Source organism: Quercus suber, unplaced genomic scaffold (genome assembly GCF_002906115.3).
Source record: "Quercus suber isolate HL8 unplaced genomic scaffold, Cork oak 2.0 scaffold_52, whole genome shotgun sequence".
Lineage (NCBI taxonomy): Eukaryota > Viridiplantae > Streptophyta > Magnoliopsida > Fagales > Fagaceae > Quercus > Quercus suber.
In genome coordinates, this window is record NW_027069517.1 from 1236034 (window position 1) to 1259022 (window position 22989).

Below are 22989 nucleotides of genomic sequence, written 5' to 3' on the forward strand. Positions count from 1 at the left end.
AAGGATGTGAAATTTGTATTTTTCTTAGATGTATACACACAAACCAATAAAGCAACTTATCAAAAAAAAAAANTGAAAGTTGGACTTTCCTTCGTTATGACTTGTTTTGCCAGGAAAGTAAATGAGCCATAAAAAAAAGGGAATTCCTGGTAGGATCATTGAACTCTTCTTCCAGTTCTTTAATACTAGGATGGGTCATCGTCGACTCTTCTCAATTTTTCTACACGACTACACCCTCTTTCAAATCTTCTCAAATCTCAATTCTACCCCTCTCAATTTCCACAAATTTCCCATCCCACCCTCAGATTCAATTCCCAATTTAATTTCAGTTTCTAGGGTTTCGCTAATCCCACCGGCGCCGATCAGGTACACTCTCGGGCAAATTTAGGTGATTAGTGTGTTTAGTTTGTAGAAGATGATACGGTACCTAGTGAGTCTATGCATTGCGATGAAAATTTGTTTAATTTGCTAATCTTGTTTGTTGTGTTTTTTCAGTACTTGCTGCTGGGTGCAGTTCCACTTCCCAAAGACGTTCCACGGTTGAAGCAGCTTGGTGTGGGTGGTGTCATTACTTTGAATGAACCTTATGAAACTTTGGTTCCCACATCCTTATATCTTGTATACTCTCTACACTCTCTACCATTTGTTTCTTTATTTACTTTTATTTGGATCTTATGAACTAATAAAATCACTGTTGTCATATCATTTTATGACTAGGTGTAAGAAATTTCCGTTTTAAAACCAAAACAAAAAAAGTTGTATATACTTGGTTTATGGCTTAAAAGTATAATTTTATTTCCCGTTTTGGTTTCATGGAACATTTTATGAATTTATTGAATGTCGGCATCTATGTGAATTAACAGAATGTTGATCACTTAGCATTTTAAATCAGAATTTTTATTTCACTGCTGGAGATACACTTGTTCTTCCTAATTGATTAATGGCTTTCAGGCCCATGAGATTGACCACCTAGTAATTCCCACAAGAGATTATCTCTGTGCTCCTTCATTTGTGGATATTAGCCAAGCTGTGGACTTCATTCTCCGTGAGTGAATTTATCTCTATGCTTTTTCATAATTCTTTGCCTTCAACCTTGAATTTGTAATTGGGAAACATAACTGAGCATTGAGAGTGGCTTTTTCTATTGTACTTTGCAGGTTAGCGATTTGGGAAACATAATTGGGTTGCCGCTACAAAGTGTGTAAAGGTTAGATATTTGTATTGTTTTTATGCCTATGGTTATTTTGTGGTTCACAAAACAATAAAGCAACTTATCAAAAAAAAAAAACAATAAAGCAAAATATAAAATTATTTTATTCAAAATAAATTAATAAGAGCAAGAAGTTGGAACTTGCAAAAGTAAAGTAAGGTGAAGCACGTAAAAAAGCACAAAAACAATGTCAAGTTGGATAAGAAAGTCTATAAGTAAACAGTAATAAGACAATACAACATTAAAAAGAAATGATAAATGAACCCATAAATTATGTAAAAAATTATTACTAATAGAAAACTTGTTTAACTCATCAACCCACTTCATCTCAAGTAAGAATGTGTTTGTTGAAATTATGATAGGGACATCAAGATGGATAAAAGTTGGATGCATGAAACTGATAGAACTAGTACACGATATAGTGAAGGTGTTAAGCAATTCATTAGCATGGCACGTGGTCATGCAGATCGAGTTGGTAGGATTAAGTGTCCATGTCGTAAATGCACAAATCGGTATTATCAACATATAGATGCGGTGGAGACTCATTTGATTGTGAATAGATTTGATTTGAATTACACCGAATGGATATTTCATGGGGAAGAAGATCCATTTTTTAAACATGTGCAAGCTGAGCATAATGATGATAATTCACAAGCAGAGGACATTGATGATGTTGAAGAAATGTTAGATGACATTTATAGGGGGACATTTCCAGATGCAAATATAGGTGAATCCTCCACTTCTCCAGGTCCATCAAACAATGATTACAAAGCAAGACCTTTTGATCAGTTGTGGGAAGATGCCCAACGTGAGCTTTATCCAGGTTGCAAGAAGTTTTCTAAACTCTCTTTTTGTATGAAGCTGCTTCATATAAAGACACTTTGCAATTGGAGTGATAAGTCGTTTGATTTGATGATTGACTTGATAAAGCAGGCGCTTCCAGATGGGGAGTCATTGCCAAAATCGTATTATGAAGCAAAGCAGTTTAGGCGAGACTTGGGTTTTAGCTATGAGTTAATACATGTATGCAAAAAAGTCTGTACACTTTTCTGGAAGGAACATGCTGATAAAGAAGAATACCCAAAATGTCATACTTCAAGATGGAAAGAGAACAACGGTAAAGGTAAAAAAATTCCTTGGAAGGTCTTAAGGTATTTCCCAATTAAACCAAGGTTGCAGCGATTGTTTATGTCAAAAGATATAGCTAAAGACATGAGGTGGCACAAAGATGAGCGACTTGAAGATGAAGATTACCTTAGACATCCTGCTGATTCAATAGTGTGGAAAGAGTTTGATAAAAAACATGCTTGGTTTGCTGCAGATTCCCGAAATGTGCGACTTGGTTTAGCAAGCGATGGGTTCAATCCATTTGGTAACATGAGTACATCATATAGCATGTGGCCAGTAGTACTTATGCCATATAATTTACCTCCATGGAGGTGTATGAAGGATCCGTATATGATTTTGTCCTTACTTATTCCTGGACGTAAGGCACCTGGAAACAAAATTGATGTGTACTTGCGGCCATTGGTGGATGATTTAAAAGAATTATGGAATGAAGGCATCAAGACGTATGACGCATCAACACAACATTCATTTAAGTTGCATGCAGCGTTATTATGGACTATAAATGATTTTCCTGCATATGCAAACTTATCTGGGTGGTCTACCAAGGGAAAGTTAGCATGTCCCATATGTAACGAGAATACAGAGTCGAGTTATTTGAAGGCTAGCCATAAATTGTGTTACATGGGTCATCGTCGATTCTTACCTCTAGAGCATAACTGGCGTAAAAAAAAAGAATTTTTTGATGGAACTGAAGAGCATAGGATAGCCCCTAATGAATTATCAGGAGATCAACTGTTACAACAACTAATGAATGTTCCAGAAGTGCAATTTGGAAATGATGAAGCTACAAGAAAAAGAAAGCGCACAAAGATTGAGTTGAATTGGACAAAGAAAAGTATTTTTTTTGAGTTACCTTACTGGTCAACATTGAAACTAAGACATAACTTAGATGTCATGCATATTGAGAAGAATATATGTGACAGTGTCTTAGGTACACTGATGTATGATAGTGGAAAAGGGAAAAATAAAGACACTTTTAAGGCACGAAAGGATTTAGAAGATATGGGCATACGTAAAGAATTGCACTTACAGAAAACTGGTACATCTACAAAAATGCCACAAGCAAAGTATACATTGACAAAAGTTGAGAATACAAGATTTTGTGATTGGCTGAAAAATGTGAAGTTTCCTGATGGATATGCATCTAACATTAGTAGATGCATGAACACCAATGAGGGTACGATTTCAGGAATGAAAAGCCATGATTTTCATGTACTCTTACAACGATTACTTCCTGTTGCAATTCGTGGATATTTTAATGATAACATACGTACAACATTGACTGAATTGTGTTTATTTTTTAAGGACTTGTGTTCACGAACATTGAAGTTAGATGTCTTAAATAAAATGAAGGAAGACATAGTTGTGATTTTATGCAAAATGGAAATGATATTCCCACCTGCATTTTTTGATATAATGGTACATCTAGCTCTTCATTTACCTCGAGAGGTAGAGCTTGCAGGCCCTGTTCAATTTCGCTGGATGTATCCAATTGAAAGGTTTCTTGGTAAATTAAAGCGGTTTGTGCGAAATAGAGCACGTCCAGAAGGGTCAATTGCTGAGGGATATTTATCTATTGAATGTTTGACATTCTGCTCCATGTATCTTCGTGAGATTGAGACAGTATGGAGTTGTGAGGAGCGGAATAGCGACAGGTGCCAGGGGGAAAGGGATGTAGGCTTGTCTGTTTTTTCACAACCAGTACGTCCTTTAGGAGCAGCAAAATATGTAAGACTTGATGAAATGCATCTCACACGGGCTCGATGGTATGTGCTTAGCAATTGCTCAGAAATTGATTCGTACAAAACATAAGTGTTTCATTGAAATTTTTTTTTTCAATTTTCATGTTACTTAGCAATAAAATGAAGTGCTTATATGTTTTTATTATGTAGTAAGCATTATTTGAAGATTCATTGATTTTTTTTTTTAAAGAAAATTTTCATGTTATTTGAAAATAAAATGAAGTGTTTTTACGTATTTGTAATGTAGTGAGCATTATTTGGAGATTGAGGGAGAAGGAATCATTGACATTGATTATAAGCATGAAGTTGAATTCGAAAATTGGTTCAAAAATCGTATATGTGGGAGTAATGCGACAAATGTGTCAAAAGAATTATATAGTCTTGCGTGCGGATCTGATGCTCTAGTTGCAGTTTACCAAGGTTGCATTGTGAATGGTGTTAGGTTCCACACAAAAGATCGTGAACATATTCGTCGTACTCAGAATAGTGGTGTCTTTGTTTCAGGTGAAGAAGGTGGAACAAAAACTGAGTACTATGGTGAGTTGAGGAATGTTTTGGAGCTAACCTACTTGGGCAATAATCATGTATATTTATTTGAGTGTGATTGGTGGGACACTAGGGATGGAACAGGAATGCAAAGGGATGAGCATTGTACAAGTGTGAATACATCTCGTACATGGTATCATTCTGACCCATTTATCCTAGCATGCCAAGCTTCACAAGTTTTTTACTTGAATGATACCAAATTAGGGAGTAGTTGGCGAGTGGTGCAACATATGACACATAGAAATATGTATGATATTCCCACAGGCACAGAGAAAGTGCATGAAGAAAATGAAGAAGATAATGGTGATGCGGTATACCAAGAAAGTGAATGTATTGGGGTTAATGCAACAGTTCAACAAGAAAATGATGAAGACTTAACTTTGTTACATAGAGATGGTGTGCCAGCAATAGATTTGGGGGACTTAATACCTGTTGATGATGTATATGTGCAACTTGATGAAAGTACGTTCATCAATAATGACTTGTCGAATGAGGAATGGGATACAGATTCCAACAATGAAGAAGAAACATATAATGATGACGATGTTTCAAGCTCAGATCAAGAAAAAGATTTATCTAGCAATGATGAATCTATTGGAGATCTTGGGGATGAAGATTAAGTTGAGTTTTGATGCAGGTTAAGTTTTGTTAAATACATAAAGCTTTCATATCTTCTTAGCTATGGTATTTTTGAAAAATAAAAATTTTAAAGTTTTACTTGGATGTTAAAATTATTTTGTACACATTTTTGTCATCTACTTTATCTCACCTTTACATTGGTTTATTCTTTTTATTTCAGGTTAAAATGTCGCACGCCTTGGGCTATTGATGATGTTGAGGGGAGATACTTTTCATTGCAAACTTGGTTGTATATCTTCTTGAGGAATTTGTCATTATTTTATTATTATTTGAGAGAGTAAACTTGAATTTAAATTATATATATGATATAGAACTTAGTTATTGTTTTTCCTCATTAGTAGTTATTGATTGAGTAGTTGTTATGCTTATATGAGTATTTGTGATAGAAAATTTGTGATGTGTGGAATTATGGTTTATTAAAGTCGGATTATTATGGCAGCGACCTGATTGTCCTTATCATGGGTTCCTCTTTTTTGGCCCAATTTTAAGCTCCTGTTTATAACATGCAAATAACACCTTGTCTTCTACATCATGAAAATCTATTTGGCAAAATCTAATTCACAAATGGCTAGCATGTGATCCTTGTAGAAGATCTAGCTACTTGACCCACTCATGCTGTGAAAGTTCCTAATTCATTTGCAAAATATACTACACAATTGTCTGGTATTAAAGCACATTGTTTATGTGTCATTCTACATTTTGACAAGTGTCTGCACTTTTGGAACTCATTGTTGTGTTTGTTTGTTTGTTTGGATAGGAGATTGAGAATGAGAAACTTAAGTTAGAACATGCTTAGCTTTCAGAGGAGAATAGTGGGTTATGTGTGTAGAATCAAAAATTGGCTAAAGAGGCTTTTTAAGCAAAAGAACTAGTTTCTACTGCTATTGTGGAGCTGAACAATTTGGTTGGTGAAATGTCAAAGCCCTCCAACATTTCGGTTTCAGGTCTCTTGGTCTTCAAAGGCTGTGAGTAGTCTCCCTTTTTTTTTTCCTCATTTTATGTTTACTTTTATAATTCAATGTTATTGTAAATTATTCCGTATAAATCTAAAATTTTAAAGGTGTCATCAGATGCCATTTCCTTGTAAAACCATGAAGAAGCTTGACATATTCTTGTTTATTAGGATGCTTGTCTTTTAGTTCTATCTTGCCCCTAATTTTCTTACACTTACAAATTAAACATTGCATCCAAATTTCTATTTCTCATTTTTTATTTGCAAAAGTGAACAAAATTTGCAATCATGCAAACTTATATAGGTATACTCAAACGTTAACTAATGTCATAATTGAAATCCAAGAAAGAAAAAAGCATGCTATAAAGCATTGTTGTTTGCAGTTGGGATTGTTATCAAGGGTTTAACAAGGCCCTCAAGAGGGGCTTACGTGTTCCTTGGTCTAAAGTGTGTGTGTACAAGTTGTGCCAGCAGAAATACTGTTAAGTCTTCTTGGATTTCAACAAAATGAATGTCAGAAAGTCCTACAATCAAGGTGGTGATAAACCCTCATAGAAAAAAATCCCCAAAACAATTGTTACATAATTCAAGTCTAAATAAAAAATAAAATAAAAAAACCATAACCCAATTACTTATGGTATGATATTCTGAGTAAAATAAACTTCATGCTTTAGGTAGCATTGATCACCATTTCTTTGATTTGGTCTCTTAAATTTTCAATTACAACCTCTTGAGAGTGATGAAACTAGCATAGAGGTCAAAGATCAAACAAGGATATTCTAGAATTGGAGTCTAGTTTTGATGTGGGACCTAATTGGCACCATTCAGAAGCTTTTTTTCGTCATTGTTGAGTCTTAGCAAGATGCATAATTTGGCAAATTCAAGATTTACTAAAATGAGAATTAATTGGCTGTACCAAGCTCATGAGTCTTCTTTTTAATTTTCAAGTCCTTTTTCCTTTAATAGTTCTTCTATTTCTTAAGGCCTTAGATAACCAACCAAATTCATATAGAGATTCAGAGTTTAAGAAAACTCTAGCAGCTTTTCTTATAGCTTTGTGGGTGTGATTGCAGATTGAGAGTTTAAGAAAACAGATGAACGTTTTTGACATCTTTTAATGAAAAATTAAATGCAAAAGGAATGATGGAAAAGATTCTTTGTGATAATTGAACTATCATAACATTTTAAATTGTTACTTTTCTTTCACCTTCAATTTAATTTAATGACTTTATTGCCTCCAAACCATTTGCTGAAGTGTTAACTTCTGTTGGGTCTTGTTTTGAAGGTTATGTTGAAAGTACCAATGGTGGTTCGTCTTGAAGGCACAAACGTGATCAGAAAAGAGCACAATCTTGCTCTTTTGTTCAACTTGTAAGTCCAAGGCGTTTACCGGACACTATGTGAAAGAAAGAAAGTTTTTATTTTTATTTTTTATAGAAGAAGAAACTAAACTCAAAGTCTGACACTTTAACTTTAGGGAGTGTCAAAGTTCACATCTTTCCTGGTTGTGTTAAAAAGCTTTTCTTATAGCTTTGTGGGTGTGATTGCAGATTGAGAGTTTAAGAAAACAGATGAACGTTTTTGACATCTTTTAATGAAAAATTAAATGCAAAAGGAATGATGGAAAAGATTCTTTGTGATAATTGAACTATCATAACATTTTAAATTGTTACTTTTCTTTCACCTTCAATTTAATTTAATGACTTTATTGCCTCCAAACCATTTGCTGAAGTGTTAACTTCTGTTGGGTCTTGTTTTGAAGGTTATGTTGAAAGTACCAATGGTGGTTCGTCTTGAAGGCACAAACGTGATCAGAAAAGAGCACAATCTTGCTCTTTTGTTCAACTTGTAAGTCCAAGGCGTTTACCGGACACTATGTGAAAGAAAGAAAGTTTTTATTTTTATTTTTTATAGAAGAAGAAACTAAACTCAAAGTCTGACACTTTAACTTTAGGGAGTGTCAAAGTTCACATCTTTCCTGGTTGTGTTAAATTGAGGTACTTTTGATGATCTCTCTTCATTTTACCTTCTGGGCATTCCTTAATTTTGGCAAACAAGTTGTGGGTATCTTTGAAAATCAGCAATTGTTTCATGGTTCAATTGTGGGTTTCTGTGTCTTAGAGTTTCATGGGTTTTGAATGATTTTTGGAGTTTTTGTGTGTTTTGGGTGTAATTGATTGGTGAATTGTAGAAAGGGTCTTTATTTAATTTGAGTTATGGAGTACTTTTTAAAAGGAAACTAGTTTGGAAATATTGAGAAAATTGGATATGGAATTTTAGCGGTTACTTTTCTTTTCTTTTTCTTCTTTGTCTTGTTCCTTGTTGGCTCTTGTTTTGTGTTTTGTTCATTGCAACAAGTTTCAGCTTGGTTGCATATCTTCATGAGGAATTCGTTATCATTTGATTATTATTTGAGTGAATAGATTGGAGCTTTTATTATGTATATGATATTGAACTTGGGTATTATTTTCCCTTATTAGTAGTTATTGATTGAGCAATTGTTATGCTTATATGAGTATTTGTGATTGAAACTTTTTTATGTGCATAGGATTGTGCTTTGTTATTTCCCAATAGGTACCCATGTAAAATCTAGAATGTAAATTTTAGAGAAAAATTAAAAAAAAAATGTAAAATATTATTAGCGACGACAATGTCATCGCTAATATTTTATCATATCATTAGTGACAACAAATAATATCATCGCTAATATGCAATTTTTAGTAATGACATGTTTGTGGTCACTTATATATCATTATCTGTGACGACAGCAAGTGTCATCGCTAGTAATGACATATTAGCGACAACAAAAATGTCGTCGTTAATAATAATCTACTAGCGATAACAAAAAAATTCATCACTACTAATGAGCTAGTAGCGATGACATTTCGTTTTGGGGTCTCGAGTTATTTATGACGAGAATTGTCACTATTAGCGACGATTTTGTCATTGTAAATAGTATTGTATTTGCGACGACATTAAATCGTCACTAAAAAACTTTTTTGTTACCAAGTTCGTTTAACGAAAGTTAGCGACGACATTTTTCGTCGCAAATATAATTAGCGACGATATTTAAAGCATTAGTGACGACTATATGCCATCGCTAAAGACCAAATTTCTTGTAGTGCCTGTACTATCTGATAAAATTTATTTTTGTGGTAATTTCATGAATATTATTGATTGAGAAACAACAATACATAGAGTTAGAGGACCCTAAACCAACAGTTATAAGACAAGCTATTACAGATGAACAAACAGCTGCAACCAATTAGATGATTATAGAGATGGACATAACAATTGCTACTGTTCTAACAGATCACAGATACAAGATAGTTTTTCTGACATACAATATGATAAAAATTTTCTAAATACATATCATAAAAAACAAAATATAGTTGGAATTTCAATAACCAAAACGTTCAATGTGTATGTTCCATTTTAGGACCAAATAAGCAAAAACAATAATAATAATAATAATAAGACTCAAAATCCTGTTTTAATTTTGTTTTCCTCCACTTTCTTGTATTTCTTAAAGTTGATTAAGTACTACCTATAACTGAGTTTTGTAATTCAACTAGCACTCTCGTACTTCTAATGAAAACATTCAGAATTCAAATCTCTCATTCTCATTGTACTATAAAGGAAAAAAAAAGTTTGATTGAGTACCCAATCGGCTAAACAAATGTAAATATTTCTAGCATATAATGGCTAATTAACCTGCATGCATAACCAGTATAGTATCATACTTCAACAGTAACTTCCTCAAAGCAGCAACTGATTTCAATTAGTCCGAAACCTTTGTGACACCAATTCCCTCCTCTTCATGATCATTATAATACTCTTTAATGAATTGAATTGTGCTACCTTCTCGCATAGGTGAAGAAGAGGAGTCATTTACAACAAAAATAGTGAGGCCTGGCTAACTTGGGTTGGGCTTGAGCCAGAGGCCCACATGGTGGATGTTGTCGACAATCTCAACAACACAAAGACGAATAAAGGAATTGTCAACAACAACGCGATAGATGTATACTATGATTACTATCATGAGAAAGAAAGGGAAAAAAAAACAACTATATTAGTAATACAATGTTGAAAATGGTGACCACAGAAATGAGAAAATCTAATAACAAACTAAACAATATAATTCTATAATTGAGGCCAGTATCAAACAAAGAAGCACCACAACGCTTGCTGGAAATAAGTTATGAAGCCAGAGGCCAAGTAATTTTCATCTAGGGACCTGCGATTCACTCATCAGACAAATCACATCATTCCACACCAATTCTATCAATTCATTCTCAAGAGCCAATCTCAACCATTGCGATTTCTTATTTCTCACAAATTTGCACAGCCGTCCATATTTTATGCAAGGGAGTCAATACCGTATTGGACATTGTACCGGTTTGCCCAGCGGTACGGTATATTTTGGATACCGGTCAATACCGGTGTACCGTTTCAGGTTTACCGCTATTTTTTATATTTTTAAATAAATATATATATATGTATGTGTGTGTATATATATTATAATAAATATAAAAATTTACCATAAAACATTTCCTCAATTCAAAACTAATTATTCATAATTTTAGACTTTAGTATCAATTAAAAGAAAAAAAAAAAACACACAATATAAAAAATAGAAAGCTTAAAAATTACCATTACATACTAAGAAAACAAATAATACTAATAAGTTAATGCAAATAAGTTACCATTCTACCTTAACAAAAATTCAAAAATTACAAAACTTAAAAAAAAAAAAAAAAAACTTTTTTCTGTACCGGCCGGTATTGCCCGAAATTGGCCGGTATGGCCGGTACATGGCTGGTATTTAAACCGGTACGAAACATTGATGTTTCGATACCGGAATGCAACCGGTACAGCCGGTACCGGTACGGTATCGACTTCCTTGATTTTATGACAATTTAATCTATCATCAAAATAAATGAATTTGGGATTCGTTAAAAAAAAAAAAAAAAAAAAATTGGGATTCAAATTATTGCCCTATTTAATCTATCATCAAAATAAATGAATTTGGGATTCGTTAAAAAAAAAAAAAAAAAAAAATTGGGATTCAAATTATTGCCCTGCGTTAATGGAATCTTTGTGGTGCTTTTTTGTATGTGATTTGAGTCCCCACCTGTCCTACTATCTATCTTAAATAATAATAATAATAATAATAACAAATAAATAAATATATAAAGAATATAAATATGAATTATGTCACAAATACTGCTGCTAAGGGTAATTAGACTATTTGATTATATATGTGTGCAAATTACCTTAGAATTTGTTTGGTTATATAGGATTGTTTTTGTACGTTTTTAGACTCCTTAAAACACAAGTTGTTTAACTTAGTTATTTAGCCAAGTGATTACTTAGATAAATTATTCAAATCTAGGTTAACACAAATAAATTATATCAAGTAAAAAATGAGGAAAATAAAGAACACAATATTATAATAACCGAGGAAAACCAAACCGGTAAAAAACTTAGAGAGGATTTAACCGAACTATTCTTAAGGTAAAAAGCAAATCCACTATGAAAAAAATTGAAATTTATATAATAGAACTTAGATCACTAACATTCTATTGCTATCTAGAGTAGAAAACTTACTACCATGACCCCATGATAGCTCCGAGTCTACGGACTATTTCTTTCCTTGGCCTTTGCAACACAAGCACCCACACTTGATAAAAAAACACAAACTCTCCTGTTTGTGACTCCAAGATCACCCTTGAAGGTTTAGATCATTAGCACCTTTGATGACTAGAGAAGGCAGCAACTTCTACAACATATTGAGATTCTCTAAGGAATAACACTGATAGAAGACATGAGAGAGCTTTTTGGGTACGAAACCCTAGATCTACAAAAGAGACACAAGATGCACTCTAATTTCTCTGTGAAAAGCCTTTTAAAAATGTGCGTAGGGTTTCCTTTATATACTAGGAGAAGTAGATTTGAAACCCTAATCCTTAATGGGCTTGAACTGCTGTTTAGGCAGACCTAATTCTACAGATAAGTGTTTTGATTGGTCAAGCCTGTCTTTCGATCTATCGAACTAGGCAGTTTCTGAATTCTATTTTCTCTAGCTTGCTTGTTCTTGGATCTTGACTTGAATCTCCTTCAGTATTATCTAATAATACTTATAAACTCTAAGATCTATATCTAGACAAGTTTGTGTTCACGATTTGCCAATTGTTTTTAACTTTTAGAACCTAACAATTTTTTAGGTGAAGAATCCAAAAAGATATTCTCCTATTAAATTCTTCTACTCCTTCCCAATTTTAGTTAAATGTGTAGCATTTTTATTTATTTTTTTAAATAAGTTTTTTATTTTTATTTATTTATTTTTTTAGAGAATTTCAACCTATGGCATCCCTCCTGATGACAGCTCTTTATCATTAAATCAAAACACCAATTAGTTTTTGTTGTAGACAGGAATTAAATCACAAATCTCTTATTTAACCATCAAAGACTTTACTAGTTAAGCTAACTAGAACCCACATTTTGAAAATAAGTTGAATGTGTAACATGTGATATTTGTTTGATTTTAAATGCAATTTTTCCTACATCTAAATAAAAATTGAAGAGATCTGCACAATTAATTAATGGGGGAGCTATATTAACGTTGCATAAGTTAGAGCACAAATAAAACTTCTTTATTATTTATCTCAAGGACATTTTTAATAATCATGACAAGATTACAATTAAAACCATGATCATTCACTGAAATGTGGCAGCTTTCTTTATTATATACATCATGGCCACATAAATTAAAAGAAATACTTATGTATTTTCAGAGTACGGAGAATGATGCTCCCTACTCTCACATTCATATTGGGGTTTACTCATTAAATTCGTGATGAAATTTATCTTAAATGTGAGAGTGGAACACTATTTATTTATGCTCTAGGAGTATCTAATAATTTTCCGTAAATTAATAATAACATGGTAAAAATTGGATCCAGTACTTAATTGCATTGGACCCATCCGAATCATGATACGTGACCTTGATGGATCTAGTGAAATTAAACATTGAACCCAATCCAAGTCCATAACACCATAAGTCACAATTTGTACGTATCATATAAATTTGATATGTGTCAATTTAGTTTTCAAAAAAAAGAAAAAAAAAAGAAAAAAAAAAGTTGTCAATTTAAATGTCTTCCATGTGCCTGTATCTAGGCAATGGCACATTAAATTTTTTATTGCATTCTTGATTCTCTCCTAAATAAATGGGATTTTAAATATGTAGTATTGATTTGCTTATTTAAATTATTTCTTAACAACCTCTAATTTTCACTTTTAAAAAATAGAAAAAAGGAAAGATAGCCTCTAGGTTTTAGTTTTTACGTTGATTTGTTTTGTGACATAACGCTTAGAAATTAGACAATTTATTAATTTCATTTATCATCAATAGGCATTATTGGTTGTGTTTATTTTTAATGTCTTGGGATTTAGTGGACAATTAGAACCTATAATAAACATGAGTAATCTCTTTCGTATAAAAGCCATTGTCTTTTTGAATTACCCTTAAAAACCTTTGCCTATCATATAACACAAGGAATCACCTTTTATTCACAGAAAATCTAGGTGAACTTTCGTCTTCCCATCTTTCCTTCTACTGTTTCTTTTCACTCCCAGCACTTAAACAGTTTCCTGGTTTTCTTTTTTTTTTTCACAAGATTTTTGATCTTCTTTTAAACTCTTTTGACTCCCACAACCTTTTTTTTTTTCAATTCCTTAGATTAACCTGTTCAAGCCTTTGTTTCCCATCAAAGCCCAACACAATTTAATCCAATTGGAAAAGCCAACACCTATGCAGGCAATGTCACTGTCTTTTTTGGATCCTACTCAAATGGCCATCATGAGCAAGCCACATCTATGCCCATTGCAAAACAGGTATTTCATGGGGACTTTTACGTTATAGTTTCAGTTTTTGAAACCTTAATTGGTATATTAGCATGTGGGATTGCATTATCAATTGTAGATTGGCATGTATTATTGCCTTTTTTTTTTCTTGAGCTTTTGGATATGCGAAATTTGTACACCTTTTTTAGGTTTTGTAGCTTGAGGATATTTTTATGGATTCGGACCAGTAAAATATGTTAATTTAGCCAAAGCTATGTATGAACTACTGGGTAAGAGAAAAAAGTCGTTTTTAGATCATCGAGGTATGAACTTCTACGATTATGATCTTTTTCCTTCCAAAATTCACCATGCATGCTATCACTCTCGCTTTGTTCAAATGCTATTGTTCTTACATGTATGTTTAATTTTATTCTTTGCTTAATGCCTGCAGATAAATATGCTAGAAGGTTTTTAGTAAATTGCATTATAGTTCAATTACAATTTTTCTCCTCGTTTACTATACATGTGATAGTTGCCTCATTTTGCATGAAGGTACATAAATGTTTCCATTAGTATATAAGTATAGTTAGATCAGCTTCTTTTTTGTGCAACTCACACATTTAAATACAAAAAACAGTTCTACGTTGGCCTTGGATGCTTCATTAGGTGTAATGGGGAAAATCAGCTAGAGATCTACAGTTATTGCAAGGATCTACAGTTACTCCAAGCGACGGACGAATAGTCGTTGCATCACTAAATGAGCTAGAAGTTATGCCAATCCTCCAAATGTACACCATTTATGGGATAACATCCAAACAACAAGAAATACTCAACTATAAAAGGAAACACAACCCTTGGGCCTAACCCCTTCTCCCTTTTTTATACTCTCTCGTTAGTGGACCTGAAATGATGAGAGAATATCTTGTTGGCATGTGAGTCCCTCTACCTGTGGTGACTGGGTGGTCTTTCGAGTCTAAATTATTGTTCTAGCCTATCTAATCCCATGTTAGAGGTGGGGTCCATTGTTCTATTGATGGCACAATTTTCTTGTTACTTGAACTCGACGCCGAATCTTTTGCTCTGCAGGCAACTCTCCTAAGACACTACTTCTCTTTCTCAGTAGACATAGGAGATCTACTCAGATGCCATGGAAAATGTCATGGTCTTGGTAATTCAGCTTGGTCCCCCAGGTTTACAAGATGGGCTTGTAGCTGATGGTCCTTGGCCCAAGTCTTCTATTGGCAAAATTTGGTCCTATTCGGTATGGGCCAAACCTTGTTCTCCTACACGATCCCTTGTCAAAGCTAACACCTACTTGTATTTGTCACGTTTTTGACCTAACATACTACTCCTTTTTCACACTGAAAATAGGAAATTGTCGCATCCTATGAAAAGCTAGGCACACGAGATCTTTTAAATAATCATCATATCAGAATTTATGTTTCATTAAAAAATAGTTCTATATGAACCTATACAGTTCTAATTCTTGTTATTACTGACATTGTTCATATTAATTGATGTAGGACAAAATATTCTAATTAATTTCTGTAATCTTTTATATTTGATATTTTTATGTAATTTTTGTTATTTTAGGTTTAGGGCATTTATTTCCTTGTTTTTAGGTGTTTTTAATGTTGTTTAGTCAAATTAGGGTTTTATATGTTTTCGTAGCCGCCTTAGGGTTTCTAGTTGCCATAGGTTTTGTTTTTACTATTTAAACGCATTGTAGCCTCCAAAGGCAATTCAGTTTTCAGATCAATAAACACAGACTTTTGTCAATTTTTTTTTTTTCTGGTGGATTCCAGTTTTATCTCCTTGTGGATTTAGGGAAACCCCTTGTGGATTCGAGGTTCACTACCAGAAACTAACAGTTTAGTTTCTGTTTCATCAAGAGAGCATCGTGTGTGCTTCTCTTCAGGCTTCCGCGACATCAGTTGGTATCAGAGCCTTGACTTACCCTGGTCTGATGGCTAATCGGCGAGACGGTAACCACCATAACAATGACGGCGGTGACGACGTCAACAACCCAGTCCTCACTAGGGTTGAGTTCCTCAAGTTTCGTGAAGAGGCTCGTGATGAGCAACAATTTCATGAAAAGAGTCAGAAAATTATGGGTGAAATCAAGCAAAAGATTGCTACTCTTCTTGCTAGGAAATCATCTCACAACAACAATGTTCAATATATTCAAAGACGCACTCCTAACTACAAGAAAATTTCATTCTTTGATGGAGATATGTGTAGGATGGATTTTATTGACTGGCTTCTTGATTTAGAAGAGTATTTTAATTTTTGGAAGATTTGTGATGAAGAAAAGGTGCGGCTTGCATCTAATAAATTAGACAATGAAGCAGAAGAATGGTGGGAAGACATTCAAATTGATAGAAAGCAACGAGGTAAGCATCCAATTCGCTCTTGGCAAAGAATGAAAAGAGTATTAATTGATTTATGGTTTCCTAATGACTATTATGATATACTAGATTATACAAGTATTGATTATAAATCTGTGTATTCATATGAAAAACAATATATTCGAAACCAAAATTATGACAGCCAAGTCCATGTGTCAAGTAAAGGAAAGGGTTTGAGGGTTGAGAAGAAGCAGCCTATTTTTAAAGAAAATTTTGAAGTGGTTAAAAAAAATCAAGATTTGCTACAAGTTATTGAATTGAAGATTGAAAATACCACTTGTCAAAAATTTGAAGAAGAGGTCAAAGAAACGAAGGTTGAGTTGATTGTGAATAATGACAGGAATGAAGATATGGTAATTATTGAGAACGTTGTGGGAGATTCAATTGAGGTCAAATATGAGGATGAGTCCACAACTCACAATCCTCAGGTCTCAGTTGATTTGTTGAAGATGACTACACAATATGTTGATTTTCTTGGAGTAGAAAATTTTAATTTTACTATCAACCCTTTGTTGATTGATGTTGCAAATAAATTGAAGATTCATAAGAAGAAATTTTATGCTACACTTTATAACAGTTTCAAGTTTCAGAACCGGATCAAGTTATTAAAACATTCAAAGTATTTGTTTATTTGGACTGAAAGATTTCAGATTTCAAGAATGAACTCGAGGACGAGTTTATTTCAAGTGGAGGGGTCTGATGTAGGACAAAATATTCTAATTAATTTCTGTAATCTTTTATATTTGGTATTTTTATGTAATTTTTGTTATTTTAGGTTTAGGGCATTTATTTCCTTGTTTTTAGGTGTTTTTAATGTTGTTTAGTCAAATTAGGGTTTTATATGCTTTCGTAGCCGCCTTAGGGTTTCTAGTTGCCCTAGGTTTTGTTTTTACTATTTAAACGCATTGTAGCCTCCAAAGACAATTCAGTTTTCAGATCAATAAACACAGACTTTTGTCAAATTTTCTTTTCTGGTGGATTCCAGTTTTATCTCCTCGTGGATTCAGGGAAACCCCTCGTGGATTCGAGGTTCACTACCAGAAACTAACAGTTTAGTTTCTGTTTCATCAAGAGAGCATCGTGTGTGCTTCTCTTCAGGCTTCCGCGACATCATTAATATTTTTTTTATCATTAATTTGAGAAAAAATTGAAGAAATAAAAATTTGGCCTAAATTATATATAAAAACCCTATAGTGATGTAGTCATTGTACAATGTTTAGCACTCTAGTTGCTTTTCCTTTAGGTCCTTATATCTTAGGCAATGTGTATGCACATTTAGACTACTTTGTTCTTGAGAGGAGTTTCCCTTTCCACCTGGCTAGTTTCTAACCCACCCTTTCTTTAATTTTTGTAAATACATATTTTTATTTTATTTATTTATTTTTTATCTTCCAATGATAGAAGGTAGGCCAAGGTATTTGGTATGTCACAAGTCTTATAAGGGTCCCAAAATGTTTAGGACTTCCTCTTTTATCTCTTGGATGTTTTGGGGCAAAAAAACACAAATAATATATTTTTCTATGTTGAGTTTTTTCCTTGAGGTCTATTCATATATTTGGAGGACTATTTTGAGTTCCTAACATTTTTAGATGTTTTCTTTGCAATAGAGGAGGCTATTTTTTGTAAAGAAGAGGTGAGCAACCTTTGGACAACCTTGACAAAGAATTGCCATTGACTAGTTGGTTTCTAGCCGCTTAATGGATGTGTGGAAAAAAGCCCTCTACACAGAGTAAGAACAGGCTTGAGGAGAACGGATCACCTTGATGAAGGCCCCTAGTTGGCATGATATTTCCATTAGCAACATTGTTAATAAGCACTGAGTAGCAAACTGAGGAGATACACTGCATAATTGGATTAATCCACCTTGCATTAAAACCCAATCTCTCCATAACCCTTTGAATAAAACCCCATTTGACTTTATCAAAGGCCTTACTCTTATCAAGCGTAGTCACCATGAAACTGTCCTTACTAGATGTTTTGTGGTTTAGGTAGTGCATTAATTTAAAGGCAACTAGAACATTATCTGTGATAACTCTTTCTGAGGTGAAGGCACTTTGGTTTTCTATGATAATTTGGGGGTGCAAAGATTTAAGGCAGTTAGCTAGAGTCTTAGAGATGAGTTTGTAGATCACATTACATAGGAAAATCAGCCATTCGCTTGGGATTATTTGTTTTTGGGATGATGTCTATGTTTGTTCTGTTGATTTCTATTATAGGAAAATTGGAATTGTGAACATTCAGGTCCATGTTTGTAACATTATTTCCAACTATATTCCAATATTTTTAACAAAAAATAATAGACATACCATTTGGCCCAAGGGCCTTTGTGAGGTGATTCTGTTTAAGAGCTGATACCACTTCTTCCTTGGTGAATTCACAAGTTAGGTCTACATTCATGTCATCTATCACTTTGGTTGGGATAGTTGTTGTGACGTCATCAAGACAGCTTGGATGGAAGGTGGTATAGATGGTCTCAAACTAAGAGGTGGTTTCTTGGGCTCTACTCTCTTCATCATCACACCATTTGCTATATCCTCTACAAAGGCCCAAGATTGTGTCCTACTTTCGCCTTTCCGACGTATTGGTATGGAAGAATTTAGTGTTTTGATCACTCTATTTAAGCTAATGAGCTTTAGACCATTGGCCCATTAGGATTCCTCATCGTCTAAGGGTTCATTGATCTCTTTCCTTAGGTTGTTAATCTCTGCACTCAAAGAGCCATCTTTGTCATGGTGAATTAAGGAACTGGGAGCTTCCATTTTTGTTTGAATTTTCCCATATATGGTGGAATTCCATTTGGATAATTCTAAAGAAAAATGTTAGTCAATAAAAGCACAATTAGTGTGAAAACACTAATGCTTATTTAGACACCTAATTTCAAATTACGGCTTAATTGCTTTTACTCTAACTTATCCAAGTGCAGAACAAGAGTAAATGAAGCGCAATAAACCGAAACACTACTCTAAGCCATAAGCAAGTATAATAAACAATAAATGTAATGCTTAGAGAGTAGGGAAGAGAGATACAAATATAAGATAACACCGAAATGTGTTATCAAAGAGGAAACCGAAGTACTTGGCGAAAAACCACTTCGCGGCTCTCCAAGCCGAAATCGATTTACTAGTGAATAAGTTGGAGTACACAAATATCAAAAAGACCCTCCAAGCCTAATTTACCCAATGTGCTTGAGCCCTCCAATCTCCGGCTACCAATGGACTTTTCGGAGTCTTGTCTTCAGTAGTTATTTAGATTTCGCAATTCCGCCCAATTGCATCCGCCACTCAATGGCTTCTTCCAATACTTCCTATAGGCACCAAAACTTCTCTCATCATTCAGAATGAGTGAGGTAAGTGTTTGGGCTAAGAACCTCTCAAGGATGTGTAGATAGAAAGGTAGGAGTAAGTGGAAATTCTAGTGAAATGATGTAGAGGATTGTGGGCAAACAATCTCTAACTCTCAAGCGTTTGGCTAGAGTTTTCTTTCTCAAAAGTTTCTTGTGAATACTCCTTCAGCTTTTTACATTTTGTAGGTAATGAGGGCTTATATAGTGTTGGTGAAGGAATGAGAAAAGGCATACAAAAAAAAAAAAAAAAAAATCAGGCAGAGAGTTACGCAGGTCACTCGCGACTTGGCCTGAGTCGCGAATGACTCGCGAAATCCAGTCTGTCAAAAACTCTTTAAATTCCAGCATGTACTTCTCACGTGACTTGTTTCGCAGGTTAGCATTTATGAGCCAATTGTGAACTAGTCGTGAAATCCTCATCTTCACAAGTTCTTCACTAAACTCTCACACACAGCCCTTACATAAAATCCCACAAAAATACAAGGAAATGATTGAACAGAATTACAATCAAATTTAATACAGAATTAAAGCCAACAAAGAAATATAGTTGTAAATCATAATTTTACGGTCAACAAGATGATGAACCCCAATTGATGGACCCTTATTTCTCCAAATCTATCATACCACTACGAAGTGGCAAAGACTCTATCAAGTCTTAAGTATATTCTATCTTCCCCTTATTGCATGTTACACCAAGTGATGTCTAGCCCACAATAACCTAGATCTTTGAAAGCCACAACAATTCACTACATTCCGAAAGCCTTCCATTTGTTGTTGAGATCTTTGCTCTCTCCCAAACTTCTCTTCCATAGAAACAATTTCATTGAAATCACCCTAGTAGAGCCATGGGAGCTAGAAGTGATTATTGAGGAATTCGAGAAGGTTCCATGATTCACTTCTTTGGTGGGTTTCTAGATGGCCATAGAAGCCAGTATTCTCCATCTAAAATCATTATTGGGCATAGTAACCACGGTCTATATGGTTTTTAGTATAACTTTCAATTTCAAAATCAACATTGATCCCTGGACCATAAGAGGGCAATGTCTCCACTTCGACCCACGCTAAGAACAATGAGGCCGTTTGCGAAATCAATTCTTTTTATTATTCTTTCCATACACTTCAGTTTTAATTTTTTCTCCAATAGGAAGACAATATTGGGATTCTAGTGCCACATAAGATCGTGAGGTATAGGGGATTCATGGCTCTCAACAATGCTGTGTAGCAGCCACCTGCGAAATCCTCAATGTGGCTTACATTATTTACAACAAACCATTTTTTTCGAGCCGCTATTTCCTCTTCCTTCAAAAAATCCAATTTTCCTATATGTTTAAGCCCCAAAACATAAGCCTAGGCTTTCATCTCTGAGTGTTGGTTTTGGTCCTTTTCCTAGATATTTTTTTTCCATCGGCCCTTTCCTTTCAATTGCTTCTCAATTCCTAAGCCCAAATCTGCCCTGTTACATACCTTTGGGCTTTAATGGGCTGGTGGCTTCAACGGCCTCTCATTCTGATTGGGTTTGTTGGCCACCCGGGAGAAGGCATCCTCAATCCCTTTGCCGTTACCCGATCCACTTGATGGTGTTGATTTCTTTTCCTTTTTTTTGAATGATGATGTTGATGTGTTGTTAAATTAAGGATAAGCTGACGTATAAGACTTGCGCATGTTACTGATACTAGTTAGTTGTGTTCATTAGTTGTTGAATTGAATTTTTGATCTCAACAGGAAAAACTAAGAACCCCAATCAAGCACTTTAAATCAAAGTACGAATGACTTAAGGTGAACTTGTATCTAAAACTTTCTTATGACGTTGAGGTATTGTTAAACTAATGATAACCGATAACGTGAAAGACTTGCGCATGTTGCTGGTACTAGTTAATTTGTTGTGGTCATTAGTCGTTGAATGAATTTTTGCTCTTATCAAGAAAACTGAGAACCCCAATCATTCTTATCAGAAGAAAAATACCCCAATCATGCACATTGATTATACGTATGAATAAGAAAGGTGAACTTGTAGCTGATCATTTAAATTTTTTTAAATGTTTGTACAGTAAATCATCAATAAAACTCGGTATAGCCGACCACGCATTTAACTTAACTAGTAAGAAAAGTATCTACTTCTATTTCACAACTTCACACGGACAGTTCGCATTGTGATAATATATGGCCGAAATAAAATCGTGTGGTTGTGGAGGTACGCAGTTTAAACTTCCACTCCAAGTAATAGCAAGGTTGACTTTTAGCCTTTTAGGTTCTGTCTTCACATTACGATTTCTGAAATTATAAATACACATGCACCCTTAGCAACTTCCTCACTAAACTCACATCCATTATTCTGAGCTTTGATTTGAGCAATACTTTAGAAAATGTCTCACCACGGAAATCATCATCATACTCCACCCCACCGTGTGGGACATCATGGAGGACATGGACATGGACTTGGTCATGGCGGAAGAGGAGGGCATTGTCATGGTGGCGGTGGGCATCACGGCGGTCATGGTCATGGTCCTCATGGAGGGGGCCATCATCCTGGAGGAGGAGGAGGAGGAGGAGGAGGGCATTGTCGTGGTGGTGGAGGACATCAACCACATGCTCATCATGCTCATGGCGGAGAACATCACCCACATGCTCGTCGTGGTGGAGGAGGACATCACCCTCATGGTCATGGCGGAGGACATCACCCACGTGGTGGCGGACATGGACAACAACACATTTTCTTGTTAACGATGTGATATTTTGAACACCTATAGCTGGTGTGGTGACAGATATTAGGCAGCTATATGTAATAAATCAGTGTCCATTTTCTTCTAGATTTTAAAGTTAAACAATAAGCCCATAATATGTATTTCTGAAATTATGGGAATCATTTGTTGTTTAGCTGGTATATTGAACGCATATTTGATGTTTATATATGTACGACTTGAATTATAATGGGTTTCACGGCTGCCAATGGCATTGCTTATGAGGGAGCTCTGCAATTTACCATTTCATGAATCATTCGCTCTTTTCTCAATTTAGCATGCTGAGGTACAAATAAAATAAGTTTTCTGATGAATTTGAAACAATTTAGACATTTGCTAGATTGAACCTTGAAATGACAAAGTGCATCTAATCTAATTGGATTTCGTGCTTGAGACAACGATTTTGTCTATTACATAATCCGGTTATTCAGAGCT

General features: G+C 34.4%; 2 protein-coding genes across 2 annotated transcripts; both read left to right on the forward strand.

The window, feature by feature from the left end:
* Nucleotides 1-84: 84 nt before the first annotated feature.
* Nucleotides 85-4150, forward strand: LOC136066943 (uncharacterized). Its single transcript, XM_065772025.1, has 5 exons — nt 85-366; nt 496-618; nt 952-1045; nt 1158-1207; nt 1573-4150. The coding sequence occupies exon 5, from the start codon at nt 1583-1585 to the stop codon at nt 4148-4150; it is 2568 nt and encodes an 855-aa protein (XP_065628097.1). The 5' UTR covers nt 85-366; nt 496-618; nt 952-1045; nt 1158-1207; nt 1573-1582.
* Nucleotides 4151-4200: 50 nt separating this feature from the next.
* Nucleotides 4201-7726, forward strand: LOC112031456 (uncharacterized). The gene is made up of 5 exons (XM_065772026.1): nt 4201-4205; nt 4328-5263; nt 5426-5491; nt 6023-6230; nt 7503-7726. Exons 1-2 carry the CDS (start codon nt 4201-4203, stop codon nt 5244-5246), a joined length of 924 nt encoding a protein of 307 aa, XP_065628098.1. The 3' UTR covers nt 5247-5263; nt 5426-5491; nt 6023-6230; nt 7503-7726.
* The last annotated feature ends 15263 nt before the right edge of the window (nt 7727-22989 follow it).

What these genes read in the sequence shown, in the direction of transcription:
- LOC136066943 (XM_065772025.1), top strand. Translation starts at nt 1,583, where the DNA reads ATGGATAAAAGTTGGATGCATGAAACTGATAGAACTAGTACACGATAT.